General features: G+C 47.1%; 1 protein-coding gene across 5 annotated transcripts in view; it reads left to right on the top strand.

The window, feature by feature from the left end:
* Positions 1-19092, top strand: part of PLEKHA7 (pleckstrin homology domain containing A7) — a 220398-nt gene that overhangs the window by 167738 nt on the left and 33568 nt on the right. For all 5 annotated transcript variants that reach the window (XM_054699393.1, XM_054699391.1, XM_037522712.2 and 2 more), the window contains 3 exons: positions 6296-6766; positions 16022-16544; positions 17027-17113. In XM_054699393.1, the coding sequence (XP_054555368.1) occupies positions 6296-6766; positions 16022-16544; positions 17027-17113 (1081 nt within the window). The remainder of the gene's footprint in view (positions 1-6295; positions 6767-16021; positions 16545-17026; positions 17114-19092) is intronic.

Below are 19092 nucleotides of genomic sequence, written 5' to 3'. Positions count from 1 at the left end.
ATGTTCAGACATTTGGTTAGTTAGAAATATCTGTCAGGCAGGACTAAATCTTGCCTGTCCTCCAATTTGGTGATATGCTTTAGGAAACTTTTCTCTCTGTTAAGTGGGTGGTCCTGATATTCTCTCCCCTCCTTGCTTCTCATCCAAATGCTTCTATCATTATTCATACAGGCAGATGCTTTCTTTATGAATGTGGTATATTAACACTCTGGATTACAGGTAACTGAAAATGCAGACAAATTAGTCTCAAAAAGGGGCATGGAATTTATTGGTTCATGTCACTAAAGAACTCTGGCTCTAGCTTTAGAAACAGCTGGCTTCCAGGGTCAGACTATTATTACAAGTCATTCTGTGGGCTCTGCCCACCACTGGGTTGGATATTTCTTTAAGTCCATGAGTAAAACTCTGGCTGATTTAGGATCTGGTGGTAAGAGAACTACCATAGCCCCAGGTTCCTGTCATCCATGTTAAAGTGCAGGAGCAAAGTGTCAGAGTCTTGTCCAGAAGCTCTGAGATGCATCCTGATTAGATAGATTCAAATCATATTTATGCCCCCAAGCATATGCTGTGGCCAGGGGAAGTAACTTGCAGATGAGCACAGGCCTGGGATACGTGCTTCACTTCTGAGAACTAGAGCTCTTGCAGACCATGGAGATGAGCGTGAGGTGGAGTGTAAGGTAGGTGTGGATGTGTGTCCACACCTCTCTGGGCTTGATGGCACCGTCAAGTTCCCAGCACACAGTAGGACTCAGCGTGTGAGAACAGTAACCATGCAACTGTGACAGCCACAAGGAGATGGAAAGTGAGTGTCAGCTAGGCTGTGTCAGAACCTGACTGACTCCAGTGGAGTGGTGACAGTTGGAATTGACATGCCCCTTTAGAAGGAAGAGGAAAGGATTTTCCAGGCAGGAATGAACAAAACCAGAAAAATAGTAGCCACTGAACCTCTTTTGCTTCTTCTTCATCTGGTTTGTCACTCCCTAAACCGTCACAGGGGGATCGGCCAGCAGCATACTACTGAGGCAGGAGCGAGCTCCATGTGGCAGTCTTGTGCTTCATTTATCCTTCATTTTTGCTCTACTCAGAGACAGTACAGCCAGGAAATTGGAGAGTGCATTGTCAGAGCTGTCAAACCCTCTGTTGTTAATTCAGGACCAGCATAAAAGGTAGCCAGATACCTTCCCCTGTCCCAGGGGAACTGCCCTATTTAACTCTGGGGAAAAGAAAAATCCCTTGCTGGCTCCGTTTTCTCTCCAGCCATTTCCTTCCTCAAATACTAGGAACTAATACAGGTGAGCAGGTCTGCGGAAGGGCTCCTGAGAGAACCTGGCCCCTCTTTTCCTGTCAATCTTTTGTTCAAATCTACGGACTGTGCCCTGGGCGGGGTCTAGCTTTTTGAACCCACCATCCTCCCGAGATTGAGGCTGGGTGCTCAGAACTCAGCATCTGTCTGCAAACAGGTTGAACTGGTTTCCTCGGATTTATGCCATCTGCCCTGGCTCAGACCAAACTCTCCAAGAATATCAGTGGCTGGCCCTTGTCCTTAGGCTGCTAGTTTGGTTATTTAGTAAGCTGAGGAGGGTGGAATGCTCCTGTGGGATTGTGACAGAAGGACTGTGTCCACCACTAAGGCCAACAGTCAACCAAGCCCCTACATTCCTTTTCCCACCAGAGCCTCTGAATAAGATTTAACGTGTGTGATGTGTATGTGGATGTGTTTAGAATTAAGATAAAACGGAATATTCCTTATTTTCTGGTAGCATCAGAGGCAAAATAAAATAATAATCAGGGCACAGTTCCTTGGCATGAAATGTTAACTTCCAAGTTCATATGGAGAAAAGGAATAAGAAGTGAGAAGCATTCCTGGTGTGTGATGTGTGCTCTTCCCACTTGCAGGGGGAACAAGAATGCGCTCAAGGCAGACATGCGGCCTTGTTTGAGGTCCTGAAGATGGAGAGCCCCAATCCCTGCTAATAATAACCTGAGCCCCTGATACAGAGATTACGTTTGGTTGCTAGTAATAGAAGAACTTAGGATGGCATAATCACATTGGGTTTTTGTTTTCTCACATAACAGGAATACAAAGGTAGGTAGTCCAGGCTGTGCAGTAGCTCGATGAGGCCATCAGGGACCAGGCTTCTACTCATTTTTGTTACCTTGCAATCCAGCGTGGACTCTACATTCTAGGCAGGAGGAGGGAAGGGTGAGCTAAGTTAGCCTAGTGTGTCTTCTTTTAAAGACTTTATTGGAAAACCCACCCAGCAATTTCTGCTTACATCTAATTGATCAGATCTATGTCACAGGATCACCCTCAACTCCAAGTGAGGTTGGGAAAATGTAAGGGGGTTTTGCTGGGTATATTATTGCTTTGAAAAGCTTGGGGCAAGGAAGGAGACGACAATAGATATTGGGAGTGGATGCATTTGGATTTAAGGGCAGACACTCTGTGCCAGATGCGGTGCTCTTTCTGTGCCTTGTCTCCTTTGATCCCCAAAACTCAAGGGCACAAGGTTTATGTCCCCATTTTGCCGATGCAGAACCTGAAACCAGAAAGGTCAGGGACTTGCCCAAGGTCACTCATTTTGTGTGGGATGGAGCCAGCTCTAGAATCCAGGTATGACTGGCTCTAAACCATATAACTTCTGGGTTTGTCATATTTAGGAAGTGGTACATCTAGCCAAAATGGTCACCAAATGTCAGAATTTTCTTGCATTTTGAATACTCACTGATTCCTGGTGCTCACAATGATAGAAATGATCTGCACAGGAAAGGCTGTGTCATCTGAACTGAGTATCTCTGCCCTGCAAAGCCAACTTCCCTGAATGACCGTCACTGAAGATTACTTCAGTGGAAGATTACTTCATTTTTTTCCTAGCTGTTGTACAAAGCCAAGCATTGCATATCTATTTTGTGACAGGTCTCCTGATTTGAGAAACTATGTGTTAAATTGTTGGGACTGCAAGAAGATAGGGAGAAAGCCAGAAAGCATCTTTGCCTTCAATCCTATAACTTAAATGTTTCAGTCAGGTAAGATGGTAGAGCAGGGCCATCACCTTCCTTGTCTGCAGTCAGAGCCTCAACATTTTGGGTCCCAAGGCATCTTATATAAGTCCTTTGCAGTCATTGGAATAAGAAGCTGTTCATAACCTCAAGTCTTAGCTGCTCAAAAGCTAGCAGGTGGCACATAGACCAACCTTTATCAGCCGCCTCTAAAGGCTTGTTGTACAGTGGGCTTACCGGTGTTCATCAGAAGAAAAGGGTTTATCATTCCCTATCAAATTTATTTCTAGGAAGTACAGGCATATATGGACGTGTACACATGTGCACACACAGCAAGGACTAAGGTTTATAAGTTACCTCCAAGGTTAGAAAAGATGGGCCAACTCTGTGAATTGGAGTCAGTTTATGAGAACAGCAGTAAATCATTGTGATTAAATCAGGCTCTAGGGTCATTTGGCTTTCTGGGCAAGGGCTGTTTTTCCTACTATTTTCTTATATCTGGTGTGTGATGTAGAGGTATATAGGTGCTCAGTAAATATATGGTGTTTGATTGGTAAAGACAGAAAAATCCACATTTCAGCTGGTTGGACTGAGACACTGTACCCACATCCTTGGGTCCTGAAGTCAAGGAAGTGCCCTTTTTCCATGTAGGTGGCATATTTGTTTCACTGTCTGGCTTTTATGACAAGGTGCTGTTTATCTTGAGGTGGGAATGACAAAGAGGTACAGTTACTCAGGGCTCACAGTTGGAGTAGCCAGCTTGGGACTTTGGGACTCGGCCATGGTGTGACTCAGAGCTTTGATCTTCAGGCAGCAGCCTGAGCACATCCCCCATGGCAGTTTCCTGAATTAGAGAAGCAGTAAAGAATTTAAGGCTGATTTAGGCAACGTACAGACTACTGGTTTGGGGTTACACTGACCTGGTTATGGAGGATTAAAAGAAGAAAGGAAAGACAAAGTTGAAACCTGTAATGTATATAGCGTAGACCAGCTTAAATATAGCCCATAGAATTTAGCCCATGAACATCAGGAACGGAGGGCGCATAGAGACCGCCATCTAAATATGCCACCATTAAATGATGTGATTGGACTCCTGCAGCATGAGTAACAGACACTAAACCCAAACTTGCTTAAATGAGAAAGGGTATTAGTTCACAACCAAAAAGTCAAGGATTGATTTGGTTTGGGTGTGGCTTAACCTAAGAGCCCAGACCAAGTCTTGAGGATTGTATTTCTCACCACCATCTGCTCTCCTTGATTTTGGCTTCATTTTCAAAGAGCTGCTTCCCACAGAGTTGGAATAGCTCAAGAGCAGCACCCCAAAGTGCCAGGGCTGACTCTGATTGGGTCATGTGTGAACCCTGAACCTGTCACTCCAACTTTGAAATCTTAACTAGACAGGGACAGTCTAGGCAGCAGCACCCACACTACCTGGACCGAGAGTGTGTGTGGGGGTGACCCCCGCCCCCCCCCGCCCCCCCTGCCCGGTCAAGTGAAAATTGAAGTGCTATATCCAGAAGAAGGAATATGTGCTGGGGGGAAAATGTCCTCTGGTGATGGATAACAGAAATTCTAAAGAAGCATTGTTTTTTCCCCACAAAGCTTTGGGTTTTCATGGAAAATGCACATTAAATGAACATTGAGCTGTGTGATTCTGTTCTCAGTTCTCCACGCCTGCATGAAGCCAATACACACACTGAAAAGCAGACTCTGTTAGCAATTGTATTTTCACTTAATATTGAGATTTTTAACTAGCTCCCAGCCTGGATTCTTCTGCCCTGAATCCTCACTGATTATTGGTAGCTGAGGTTCTGAGATTGCTGGAAGGACCTCTGGGGTCTGGCCACTGAGGCGTCAATGCAGCAGCAGTTCCACTGTCTGCTCTCATGTTGAAATGGAGAACCCTCTGACTTGGCCGTTGGGAGGAATGAAAGACCCCAATACCAGGACTTTTTTCACCAAGGAGTGCCAGATTATTACCTGCCCCAGCCAACTGGGGATCCCTGGTGGGGTTTTTGGTTTTAGGGTTTTGTTTTGTTTTGTTGTCCTTCTGACCTGAATTTCCCTGCCTCCTCAATCTAAAATTTGCAAAGCTTATAGAGCCACGACTGTGTCCCAGGTACAGGTAATGGGCAGGTGGGCATAGCCAGGAGCCTGCCCAAAGGAGGTTAGGAGTAAGGGAGCTTACAATGGGAGATCGGCCACACGTTGCTCACACCCGGACCCACTGCCCCACCCCATTCTCCTTTACCGTGTCCAGGTTTGCTTGTACAGCAGGCCTATGAGTCCTGCTTCGTTCAACATCATTTCATTCCATGGTTAATGAGAAAAAGAAAGAATCCTGGCTGATGTTGAAGGAAATGATGTCACTTGAGTACCTGGTTTCATTTTCTGTCATTTTGCTTAAAGTCCCAGTTTCCATGAACCAGCTGGTGTGAGTGAAGACTATGTAGGCCAGAGACACACATGGAGAGCAGTGGCTAACCCTCATGAGCTCTGCAGTCTACCTGGGATTAAGCCCTGGTTTCACTGTTTTCCACCTGTATGATCCGTGCCTCAGTTTCCTTATCTCTAAAATATGACTAATGGTACTTCAGAGAATTGTTTTAGATCAGTGCTCTTGTGTTCTGCTTGAGCTGTTCCTTGGCGAGATAGATAAGCTGTCATGTGAAGACTCCCATACCTCTTCTCTGTGCTCTCAACCTCTCCTCTACTTCCATCTTCCCAAAGTGCTTTTTTGGCTGCCAGTTGTACTTTGGGTTGTGCTGGATGCCATGTGGCAAGACCTGGGCTCAGGAGCTCCAGGCAAGTGGACAGATAGCAAAAGGGAAAGCCATAAAATTGTCAGGTATGTCACTTATTTGTCCTTTTGCTCAGTGGTTTTATAGAATACCTATTCTATAGCCATCATTGTGTGGAAGTTTTGGGAACAGGATGATCAGCCAGATGGGCCTCTGGCCTGAGGGAACTCATTGTCTATTTGGGAGCTAGATGAATAAGCACACAATTAGGGTTCAGTGTGAGTAGTGTGGCAGTGGAGTCCACTAAGGTCCTGATCTAGACTGGGGTGTATAGCTGGGGTGGCTTCTGGAAGGAGGTGACATTCAAGCCAGATCCCTAAAGGAGTAGAAGTCAGGCAGGCAGAATGGAGGACTGGGCATGAAAGATGGACTAAAAGCAAAAGCAGCCCCTACAAAGGCCTGGAAGTCATCTGCGTATAGTGTGTGTTCATCTACACATTCGTGTAGTGCAAGCTGTGCTATCTGGAAGGGGCTGATTGTGCCTATTGTTGCAGGGACATGGAAAAAGCGGAGCGGCAGGCAGTTCCCCAGGCCAACCACACAGAGTCGTGTCGCGAGTGTGGCCGTGTGGCACCTGGACACACGAGGGGTTGTTCTCACCATGGCCTTGAGGACTCCTTCAGGTACGAGAGGCGGGAACAAGAGGAAGAACGGTACCGTCCCCAGAGAGACCCACTGGAGGCCAAGCGGGACAGGAGCAAGACCAGGTCTCTCTACTCACCCACCGATGAGGATGCCTTGTTCATGGATTTATCTGGTGGGCTGAGAGGCCAGCAGGCACAGCCCCAGCGGGCAGAGAAGAATGGCATGCTGCCCACCACATATGGCCCAGGAGAGCAGAATGGGACTGGCGGGTACCAGCAGGCCTTTCCTCCCAGGACCAACCATGACAAGCAGAGCCAGAGGAAGAGCAGTCTGGCCCAAGTGGAGCACTGGGCGAAGACCCAGAAGGGGGATGGCAGAAGGTGAGTGATAGATTCGGGATCGCAGCTACTAAGGAGCATAATAATGCAGTAGTAACAGCTATCATTTACCCAGCACATGCTGGGTAAATGCTGGCCTCAGACTCTTTACCTCCACTATCTCCATAAATCCCTGTAACAAGCCCACAAGGGAGGGGGTGAGAGCCCCAATCTATGGATGAAGAAGCCAGGACTCAGAGAAGTAAAGAAACTTACACAGGGTGTGCAGATAATGGCAAAGCCAGAGTTTAGACCCAGCCTGTGAGAGTACATCAGGCTTTCCCGCTCTGCAGAGAGCCTGCCCTGAGACAGTAGGCATGTAAATAGTAGCTGGTCTTCTCCTCTTATCCTGCTCCTGCTCTGCATAGGAGAAATGTTTGCAGAAACGAGAGTAAATATAGGTCCATTTTTAATTCCAGGCACATAGACAAGTGCTTAGGTACTGTTGACATTAGGCTTTATCATACCCATTCCTTCAAGAAACGGGTTTTAATTATTTAGAAGGCATGCCTCTTGCTACTTGCAAAGCCCTATCTGTATTTTATTATAATTTTAAATTAATTAGGGCACATTTATGAACATGAAGACTTGAGGGTCACCCAGCTTCCCTTGTTGTCCTCAGAAACGTCTGTGTTTTGTGTTTATTATAAAGACAGCAAATGCCCCTCACTATCTTCGGGCTTCTAAAACAAACCACTGACAGCCATGGCACATGCAGAAAACTCCCCAGGGGTTGGAGGGGCCCCAATGGATGTGCTAGGACTCAGACTAAGTCTCCCGCAGGCCCGTAAACATGTTCTAAATGCCACACTTCAACCTCCCTGTGAGGTCCAGACTGTCTGCCTGTGGACTCTGGAGGCAGTGCTCCTGGGGAAATAGCCTAGGACTGCAGTCAGGTGGTGGGTGTGGTGTGCATGTGTGGGATTTGCAACCACTGACTGGTTGTCAGGGTAGATGGTGGAGGAAAGACCGGAAGAAAGAAGGACTTTTGTGTTAAGACTAAGATACCTTCTCGTCCCCACCCGGGACTGATCAGTTTCATTTGTTCAAATTTAGTGCCTTCTTGAAAACAGCAAGCTACTGACCAGGCACACAAAGGAGAGAGAGGGAAGCTGCTATTCTTGCTACTGGCTAGGTGGACCCCTTTAGAGGATGGCTGGTTCTTGTGACCTTCCCACTCACTGTATGAGGTTGGAAAGCTCTCGGGGTTGTATGATTTATTCCTAAATCATACACCCCAGACTCCAGAGTAAGGAATTTGAATTTTATTTGAAAAAGCAATAGGAGAAGCTGCTAGGATGTTTGAAGCAGGGAATGATGTGATCTGATTAATAATTCACAAAGAAGAGGATAGGAGTCTAGAGAGGAAGCTTTGCAGTAGTCCAGGACTGTGACATTGGAAAGAGATTTGAGGTCCATTTTGGAGGTTGAAACAGCAAAGCTTATCAATGAGCTTGATGTGCAGAATGAAAGAAAGGGAGAAACAAGAATAATCCCTAAAGTTTTTTTTTTTTTTTTTTTTTAAAGATTTATTTATTTATTTATACATACAAGCACTGGGTAAAGTCAGAAGCGTGGAGGGTGAGAGAATTCGCCAGAGCCAGAGCGGGGAGCAGGGCAGGCAGAAGGACCGAAGCACACTGCTGAGGGGAGCAGCGGGCGGCAGGAGAGGTCTGTGCGCCATGTGGGACCCTCCGCCGGTGGCCGGGTTGCAGCCGGGGATCGAACCGGCGCTGCAGAGGCTGCGGGCAGCTTCGCACCCAGCGCTCAACCGCTGCACCACTGGGGAGGCCCATCCCTAAAGTTTTGACTTGAACAAATAGGTAGTTGCTGTGATAGGGAAGACTATGGAACAAATTTGGGTGGAAATCAGGGTTTCTATTGTGGATATAAAAGTTTGAGACACTCATTGGCTATTCCAAGGGGGATTGTTGGACAGTTCGGTATAGTTTGTGCTGTTGAGGTTTGAGGCCTGGGCTGGACACATTAATAGGTAGTAATCAACACATAAATGGTACCTCTGCATTTAGAAGTTAGCAGCAGAAGGGGAATCCATCAGAGGAGAATTAATGTGTGGTCAGAGAGAAGCTACTCATGATAACTATTTCTTCTTACATATTGACAGCTCGAGGAACTCGAGGTCAGTATGGGAGTGACCAAGGGAGGTAAAAGCAGGGCAGACAGGAAGGGTAAAGGTTAAGCCCTGATGAGTGTATATTTCTTGCTAAAGGGTTTGGATTTAATCTCGAAGGCCCACAAAAGCCATTGGTGAACTTTAAACAGGAGTATGCATGAAAATATCTGTTATTTTGAATAGTGCTTTGAAGGGTGTTAGCAGGGAAGAGACATCAGGGTCACCCTGGGGAGATTTTTTAGACTAGACATCTCTTTGCCACATCTCATTTCTATTATAGCAAGTCCATGTGTGTGTTGAAGAAATTTCCAGGGGGATTTGGATGTACCCCACCCAAAATGAGAATGATAGTTTTAATTACCCCTTAATTAAAAAAATATTAAAGTAATACAGTACACCACCTCCTTACCACCCCTACTCCTAGTTCTGGCACCTTTGAGAAAACCACTTCCAATTCTTTTAATCATTTTCTCTATTTATCTCTTTATTTCCAAATAAGGTAGTATTATTTCTTGATATTTCAGTTTTTGTTATTTATTGATATTCTACTCTGGAAGATAAGGATTTCAGTTTCTTATTTCCCCCTGGACCTTTCATTTCCAACAGATACCCATTTACCCATTCCCAGCTTCACTGTATAGTTGTAGCATGTTTGTTTAGATCACTAGTCAGTTTTTAAATTGTTTTGTCAACATATTCACAGTTGAGCCATATGGTGCATTATAATTAAATTTCATTTGTTGTGCAATTTTTTGTTTTCCCTGGTGTTGATAATTTCCATGCTTTTAGTTCTCTCTGTACCAAGTACTAATACATGACCAAATTCATTTGGTCATAGCTATATATATAATTCATAGCTATATATATAAATCTCCCTGTGTTCAGAACCCTCAAATAATCATAATCTACTGAAAAGGTAAAGAAATCCAAATAATACCAAAGGTTAAATACTGAAAAGCAAGTGTTCTGTTTTATTTCAGAAACCTAGGTATATTTCCCAAAGATCGATCACTGTTAAAAAAAAAAAATCTCTTCATTTTGCTTTTTTTCAATTTCTATGACCCATAGATGTTTTGATGTATCTCAGTTCTCTTTCCTTATCGGCTCATAGATATGTCACTAATTTGAAATTGCATGGAAAACTCCACAGTATGGATCTTCAATGATCTTTATGCCATTTCCTTACTGATGTATATTAGATTGGTTGATTGTAAATCTTTGCTATTACCAACTGCTGCAATGAATATCCTTGCCCAATTACCTTTATACAGGTGCAAAAAAAGTATTTGGGGGACAAATTACTTGAAGTGGAATTTATAGAAACACACGTATATAAAATTATGTATACATATGTACATAGGCGTGTATACACATACCTATGCATACATAAACACACATATATGATTTTAGTTTTAATAGATATTAGAAAATCGTCCTAAAGATGCTGTGCAGTTTTTCCTCCACCAGAAGTGTCCCTGTTTCTCCACATCCATATCAGCACTAAGAACTGTTTCAGCTTAACTCCTTACACTTGTGATAATATGGAAGATGGTTTAGTTGGAGAAGAATCTGGGAAGAGAATATGATCAAGTATAAATGGTCATGGGTTCAGGAAAAGGAGGAAGACCCAAAGAAAAGCAGTGCTGATGTGAGGTTTGTGAGGGAGAGGATGGATAGGTGACCTAGATGTTGAGGTTGGGTAGGTTATCAGATGTAACAGGCTTATTTAATGCTAGCGGGGAGTTAAAGTTAACATTCAAGTTTGACTTTGCTACTAGCTGGTTGTGTTAGCATGCACGAGATGTGAGCCTAGGAAAGAGAAATGTGGTCCCTGTGGAGTGTGCAGGTGGAGATGGCCAGTGGTTATAAGAATTGTGGGTTGAAGTTAGCAGGAGATTTGGAAATCATTGCCCTAGAAGGGTAACTGATGCCCAAGCAGAGTGGAATGTTTAGAGCAGTGGTTCTTAATCCCAGCTGCACAATGTGATGATTTGAGACCCCGCTCCAAAGATATTGATTTAATTGATCTGGGGCAAGGTCAAGGCAGCTCTAGTTTCAAAAGTCAGGAATGATGGCATGTGAGGGAGGTTTGACATTTACTGAGGCCTTGGGTTTTATGCCCAGAAATCTGAGTCTGTCGATCTGAAAGGGGTCCGGCCTGGACATCAGGAGTTTTAGAAGCACCCCCTTCTCCTAGTGATTCTAATGTGGGCCAGGGTTGAGAATCCTATCTTAGAGTGAGCTGTAGCAGAGGGCCAAAGACAGAACCCTGAGGAACTCCAACCCAAGGGGTGGGCAAAAGAAGTTTATATAAAGCAGCCAAGCAGGAGAGGGGTTTTGTTTGGAAGGAGATGCCGCAAATAAGGTCTTCTACCTGGGGTTGGTGCCTCCTGAGAAGGCTGGACACTCTTAAAGGAGAGTCTAGAACCTCAGGGTCTCTACTCGCCTGCTGAGGCACTGAAGCCTTCGGATACCCTGAACTTCTTGATGGGTTTGGAGGGACAGACCTGAATTTCCCCTTTCAATACAGCTAGAATTTTTTTTTAAAGATTTATTTATGCATACAAGAACTGGGGTACAGGCCAGAGGTGCGGGGTGAGGGAGGGTGAGAGGATTCACTAGAGACAGAGTAGGGAACAGAACAGGCAGATGTGCTGAAATACACTGCTGAGGGGAGCAGTGGGCAAGACATGAGGTCCACTGTACCATGTGGGTAGCTCCCTGGCCATCCTGGGATCTCAGAGGCTGCTGGGATCTTCACAGTGCTGTGCTTAACCCCTTGCGCCACCAGGGAGGCCCGAGCTAGGATTTTAAAGTTAGGTGAGGCAGAGTGATAGGAAGGGAAGGTGGAAAGAAAGCAGAAAGATGGCACCAGCAGTGAGAATCCCCTTGTGGAAGGTGTGAAGAAAAGAATTTCAAAAGTTATGTGATTGATACACAGTTAATAGTTGTAGGTGGCGAAATGCCTCTACATTTCTGGCAACCTACAGACCTATGTTATTCTGCAGTGATATGTATTTGGAAGAGTGAGGAGAGGGGGTGGGGCACAATGGGGAACCCAAGGATGAGAAGCCAATTGCAGAAAGATGAGAGGGCTGGGGAAGGTGTTGGAATGTCCCTAGAATGTGGGATGGGAGTTTGAGCCATTCTTATCCGAGAGGCAGGGTGACATCAGGCCTGTTGATGAAAACAATCTATTGGCCATGGAGGTCAATGAACACATGGTGAGGGGAACTTCAGTGTGGAGTTTGGAAGCAGATCTCAGTGGGCCAAAAAGTAAAAGTAAGAAATTAAAGGCAGAATATAGATTTCCTACAGTCTTGAGGAGAAAGATTTTAGTCTCTGAGTAAGCAGAGTCCTCAGTTTCTGATCTTTTATTTTTATCTTGAAAGGACTGTGTTGAGTTTTTTATTTTCCCTTAAAGGCATATTTATCTCTTGTAGTCTAATAATAAATAGATCTGGCTGCCTAATAAAGGAATCTTATTTATTTAAAAATATAGAAGATCGATCCCTCTGCTTTGTGCGTGATTAAGACTGTGCTCCTCTTACCAGATTGATCACCTTAGCTTTGGAAGGAGGGTTATTTGGACTGTAATATGTTCTCATATTCTTGTCTCTAATTAATACAAGGAATTGAATCCTTTAGAATGATAGTTTGTGGGAGACAGATTGGCTTTCCCTTAGAATCTTACATATTCTAAAATTGTCTTGAAATTTTAGCTTTCTAGCTCTGCACACCCTCCCCCCCCCCAGGGTTTAAAGGAATGTATAATTGTAAAATAAAAGTGGGGAGGTTGAGTCAAGGACTCAACACTGCAACAAGGAACAGACTAGAAAGTCCTGCACAATTGATGTGGAAGTTAGGGTGAGGAATAGCCACATAAACAACTGGTTGTAAAAACTGATATGACCCTTTTGAAGTGTTCTATTAAAATATCCTGTTCAGTGCCTTTTGGAACAGGGAGGCCCCAAAGCCACAGAGCAGGGTATGCAGGCAGGCAACCTTGAGCCCTCTTCTGGGGGAAGTCTGGAGTTGTGATCAGTAAATGGATCTACTGTTCGGGACAAAGCTGCTCTGCGAGCTTCTTCCTGTGCCCAGGGGGATCCTTGCATCATCTTGGAACTACCTCCTGTCCCTGTCTCCACCACTGATTAGTTACCATGGCTTAGCCTGGACCTAAGTTTCACCATTGCACTGGGTATCTTTGGGGTCACCCCAAATGGCCAGCATTGGGGGATGGCAGGCAGTGTGTAAGCACAGGGCATGGCTGGAGGAAGAACTCAGGGACTTGGGGCACTGTCCAGTGAGGGGAGACTCGCCATTCAGACACCTTAGGCAGGCATGGAGTGGGCTGCAGGGCCCTACAGAAGGGTGTGTAGGTGGGAGCACAGCTAGGACATGAATGCATAGTTTGCTTTTTGGTTTAGGCAGAGTTAACAATGGTTAATAAAGTCATAAACTCCCCAGGGGAAGCCCCCAGCCTGGTTTCTGCAGCTGCAACCTGTTTGAGGATTCAGGCCCCTTCATCAGAGCACAATCCCTTCTGATGTTGGGGAATCAGTGGGAAACCCTGCCACCTAGTGGCAAACAGACACATTAGCCAGGACAAGTCTGGTTGAAGAGATCTTAATATGACCTACCTCCTGCCGCTGCAAAGATGAGGATATAAAAGGAGAGAAGAAAGCTAACCTTTCCAAATGAGAACTGCTTTTTATCCTCATGACTATTTATTAGGCAGTCACCAGTGTCCCCATTTTATAGTAAATAGAGGACATAAATGACACCTGAGGTCATGCACCTGGGGATGATTGAGATGAGTTTGAAAACAATTAGCAGGCACTTCTCAAACTTTAGCCACCTGGAGGACTTGTTAAAACACAGGTGACAGGGCTCCATCCTCAGGGACCAAGTTTCTGACTGGCAAGTCCAGGGGTCTGAGAACCCGCATTTCTAACAAGTCCCCAGGAGGTGCTGATGCGGCCACTCTGAGCAGAACTGGCTTAGAACAGCTTGTGGCAAGTGTCTGCATCAAGGTTTGTTAGATAAAGGCAGAGCTAGGATTCCAACCCTGGCCTGTCCAATCCAAACACTTGTTTTTTTTTTTACCATGTCATACTGCCTTGCATGTTAGACCTTTCAGACTTAACAAAACTCTGTATTTTGGGCCTTCACTGTGGCTCAAGGGGTTGTATCTCAGCATTATGAAGCTATTGGCAGCCACTGCACCATGAGTTCAATCCCTGGCCAGGGAGTTGACCCACATGGCGTAGCATGCCTCTCCTGTCTCGCCTGTGGCTCCCCTCAACAGTGTATTTCAATCAGTCTGCCTGTTCTGTTTCCCGCCCTGTCTCTGGTGAATCCTCTCACCACCCCCCTGTACCTCTGGCTTACACCCCAGCTCTTGTATGCATAAATAAATATAATAAATGTTAAAAAAAACCTCCACACCTTGCCCCTTGGTTAATTTTTTTCCTTCTCAGGAAAAAAAAAAAGGACAGGTTGATGGTAGTTTTCAGTCACACCCAGCTTGTGGCTGGAGTGTTTGCTGAAGGGCCGGTTATGCGTCAGGCCTTTTTCAGGCTGTGGACCACACCACAGAGCATGAGACACTGTTCTGACCTCCAAGGATTTATAGGAACTGGGAAGAGATGTCTTGCCGGTATGGAAAAGTTATATCCATACAGGACCTTGGGAATGTTACAGGCTATTTGATAACCAGGTCAGAGCAGAGCAGGACCCTGAGGGCCCAGGTATTGCAGAAGCCTCCCTGGAAGAGCCTTCTCCTGGAAGGTCCTGGAGAATGAACCAGATGTGGATGAGTTGGGCCAGAGGAGCCCACTACAGGTAGGGGGAGGGGAGAACCCAGAGAATAGTGAGTGGCAGGAAGAGACCACCAGTGACGTCCCTTTCATGTATCATAGGCCCCAGCTGACTGCCCTCATTTACTTCTGAGAGCAGCCCTAACAGACAGGTAATAATGTCCTTATGGTACAGGAAAAGAAGCTGAGGGCCTCCCCTGGTGGTGCAGGCGGTTGAGCACAGCGCTATGAAGCTGTCCGCAGCTTCTGCAGCCCGGTTTGATCCTGGCTGGCCAGTGAGAATCCCACATGGCGCGGCAGACCTCTTCTGTCTCTCCCGCTGCTCCCCTCAGCAGTGTATTTCAGTCAGTCTGCCTGTTCTGTCCCCCACTCTGTCTCTGGTGAATCCTCTCACCCTCCCGTGCATCTGGCCTATATCCCGTCCTTGTATGCATGAATAAATAAATCTTAAAAAAAGAGAAAAAAGCTGAGGCTCAGGGCAGTCAGCTTAGTGGCCTGGAGTCACACAGCTAGTGGCCCAGGTGCAGGAGGCTGGGCAGGACAAGGGTGAAGCTGTCACTCAGGCTCAGCCAGCACATAAGAGGAAGCACCCCAGCCTGCCTCATCCTGCTCCCCATAGGAGGAGGACCAGTGGGGAAACAGCAGGACTGCAAGGTGGGTTGGGTCAGGGGCTCTAGAGCTCAGAGTGCCTAAGGAGTTTAGATTTTCTTTTCTAAGCAATGGGGAGCCGTTGAAGTTTTTGGAGCATGGGAGTGTTTGACCAAAGCAGTTGACTGCATACAGTGTGGAAACTAGTTCGGAAGGTCTCAGTGTTGTGTGGAGGCAGGTAAATAATCGTCATCTGGACTAAAGTAGTGGAAAAAGAAAGAAATGGAGGCCAGCAACTCCCTTGAGGGACCTCCAGAACTTGCTTAGATATGGGTGGAGGGCAAGTCTTGGTGACCCTGAAAATTGTGAGGCATTTCCTCACTGCACCCCTGTTGGAAGAGTTGGAAGAGTTGACTGATGGCAGGAGGGCGAGGAGGAGACAGGTTTAATCACACTGCACTCGAGTGATGGGTGTGGGGCAGCCGAGTCAGCCCGTTAGGGAGTTGACATGTCAAAGTTCACGGACAAAAGTGGTTTTGGAGTTCTCTGCTAGGGGAGGAAGTGAGTCAAGTCCTGCATGTCTACTCTGGCTGCTCTTTGGGTTCTTACAGGGCTTCCTCACCTGCCTGGTTTTGTGGATTTTACTTTGCTGTTTCCAAAAGCCTGGAAGACGCTTGCTCAGTGGTCTTACCTGTTATTCTCTTTCCTCTGCAGCCTGCCTCTGGACCAGACCCTTCCTCGCCAGGGCCCTAGCCAGTCGCTGTCCTTCCCAGACAACTACCAGACTCTTCCTAAGAGCACCCGACACCCCTCGGGGAGCTCTTCCCCTCCACCCCGCAACCTGCCGAGTGACTATAAGTACGCGCAGGACCGAGCCAGCCACCTGAAGATGTCGAGTGAGGAGCGCCGGGCCCACCGGGATGGCACCGTGTGGCAGCTGTACGAGTGGCAGCAGCGCCAGCAGTTCCGGCACGGCAGCCCCACGGCACCCATCTGTGCTGGCTCCCCAGAGTTCACGGACCAGGGCCGGAGCAAGAGCATGCTAGAGGTACCCCGCTCCATCTCTGTGCCTCCATCTCCCTCGGACATCCCTCCCCCAGGCCCCCCAAGGGTCCTTCCACCCCGGCGACCACACACACCAGCAGAGAGGGTCACCGTGAAGCCGCCGGACCAGAGGAGGAGCGTCGACATCTCGCTGGGGGGCTCTCCCAGGAAAACACGGGGTCCTGCCACCAAGGTGAGGCTCTGCAGGCCCTGGCAGGCTGCTGGGGCCCGGAAGGGGAGGGTGCCCGGAGCCTTAGGTGGTTCGAACACAAATTTGAGCAATTTGGAACGATAATGATAGTTTCTTTCAGGTGCTAGGTTTGTACTAAATGTCTTTTAATTCTTCCAGCAATGCTGAGGTAGGTGCTATTATTGTGCCCATTTCATAGATGAGAACACTTGAGACATTAAGAGACCAAGTAACTTGCACAGGGTCACACAAGAAGGAGTCTGCTCCTTGTGGCTTGGAAGGCAGGAAAAGATGTCTGTGTTCAGTTATAAGCTCTCACAGTGCATTGTTCTAATCTGGTGAGAAAGGCCCGTACCCCCATTTTATAGATGAAAAATGTGAGGTTTGGGGAGGTAGGCAACCCAGGCAGTGAGTGACCAGGTTCTAGCCACACTCTGGCCCCCTTGCTTGGCCCTCAGCATGACTCCTCATGTTCTTATCTGCAGAACTTCTCTCACGTGGACCGGCGCACCATGCCCTCCATGGGTTACATGACCCATACCGTCAGTGCTCCCAGTTTACACGGAAAATCGGTAAGCAGCACCTCATTCTCACCCCCCCACCTTCCCAGGTGAATGAGATGGTGCAGCCTGCAAAGGGCTGTCGTCTCAAGTCCCCCATCCCCCTCACTTCTCCCACTTTTCCCCTCCCCCCCAGCTAATCCAAAGCAGTCTATGGAAATAAGAAATAAGGTAACTGAGACTCAGAGAAGGCCAGCGACTTGCTTTGGGGCCTCCCCAGGTCAGGCAAAGAGCTAGAGGGGGTGGGCGGGGCAGCGTGGGCTCTTCTCTTTAGGGCAGCATCTCATCTGCCAAGTTTTCCAGCTACCTGCCATTCTTCTCTTAACTCCTTACTTCCCTGGTCTCTGATTCATTCAGTCTGCCTTCAAGGCTCAGGTCTGGGTGCGGTTGCACTGTTGGCTGCAGTTTCCTGAAAGAACAACTTCCTGCAGCCCCTTTCTGCCAGGGCCTTTATTTGTCCTAATGATGGAATTAATGCAGTAACCGCTAAGGGTGCTGCAGCAGTGCTGTCCTGGCAGTGGGGTGGAGAGTAATCATGGTGTCATGCTCCTGTGTGGCTAACCTCCTCATGATGTGTCTACACACCTGCAGCTGGAGGAGCTCTCGCTGCTTCTCACCCGCTTACGGCGGCACCAGGCCAAGTTGGCCAGTGTGCGAAATTTTGCCGTCGGCCAGTTACTGCAGCACCAGCTGACATTTCCCACCTACCAGGTCAGCGATGGTGGGCTTGCTCAGGGCCAGGCCACCCTGGGGGCAAGGGAGTGACATGTTGCCCTATGTTCCCTCATGCCCGTGCTCTGTATTTGCTGTCTGGCTCTTTCCCATGTTCCCTGCCTGTGTGCTTCTGGATGCTGTGGCCACACTCTGTGCAGCAGTGGTGGGGTCCACTCCCCTGGCGCTGGGGTTGAGGCTGCATGTGGTGTGAGGCGCCCAAACTGTGGTTTCTCTGCCTGTGCGTAGTGACTGGTGTGTGGTCATGTCTGAAGGGCTGTGCTGGCTGTCATCTTGTCACTACCGTGGACACTCCTTGGGGTGCTGGTGTGTCAGCCTGGAGGGAGAAGGCCTAGTGGCCTCTGTCATCTAGACAGTGTCCTGCTGATGGACAAAGCTTCCTCACATCCCTCATCCTGGTGAACCTGAGAAAGGGTAGGATAGCAGTAATGACCACATGAGGAAGTGAGTCCAGCTGAGTCCTGGGGTCCCTCACCTAATGGCATGTAGGCTGGAGCCAAAATGTAAGTCCTATGCAGCATAGCATTCTAAACTTACTAGGACATGGGGCTTTGCTGGAAGCTGCAAAGGAATGACCAGGCAGTTGCTTTTCAGGTGTCTTAAATGGGTAAAAGAAGATGTTACAGGTCCACATGAGGCAGGTTCCTCCAGGCTGCACAGAAATAGACAGTGGACAGATGAAAAGGGAGGTGAAATTGTCTCCTTCCTTTCTCGTCCTGCTTAGTGAGACTGGAGGGAGTCAGAAAATGTATTTTGAAAAATGGAATATAAGGGAACATGTGCAAAACCCTGGAGTTGTGAATTTGGGTGATTTTTTTACTAACATTTCTCCACGTTGTCCTTACTTCTGTGAAAAAATGTCAGATATCGGACTGCTTAGGGAAGTAGGGAAAGGTAAGGAGACAGTTTAGGGATAATAATAAGATCTTGTAAGCCACCAGTGTCCCCTCAGGCTTTCTCATGCTAAAAAGCACTGCCTAAATGTTTTGTATTGTTTGTGCATTTGTTTTACATTGGAGCTGTAAACAGGGCTCACCTTTCCAGCCCAGGCTTACCTTGGCTTGCTGAGAAGCCTTATAGTCTGCAGAGAAAGTGGAATCTGGACTGTTTTCCTTGAGCTTTCGTGGCTCTTCTGCCTCACGGTTATCTTCTGTGATCTGTTACATGGGAAGCACAAGGTCTAGGAAATCAAGGAGTCTTTCCTTAGTCGCACTGTCCCAAGTAATTACACTGAAAAACTGGGTAGACTGTCAGATGAC

Source organism: Talpa occidentalis, unplaced genomic scaffold, assembly GCF_014898055.3.
Source record: "Talpa occidentalis isolate TD23 unplaced genomic scaffold, MPIMG_talOcc4v2.1 talOcc4.3, whole genome shotgun sequence".
Taxonomy (NCBI): Eukaryota; Metazoa; Chordata; class Mammalia; order Eulipotyphla; family Talpidae; genus Talpa; species Talpa occidentalis.
Note: the sequence above shows the minus strand (reverse complement) of the source record. Positions and strands in the feature narration are given on the sequence as shown.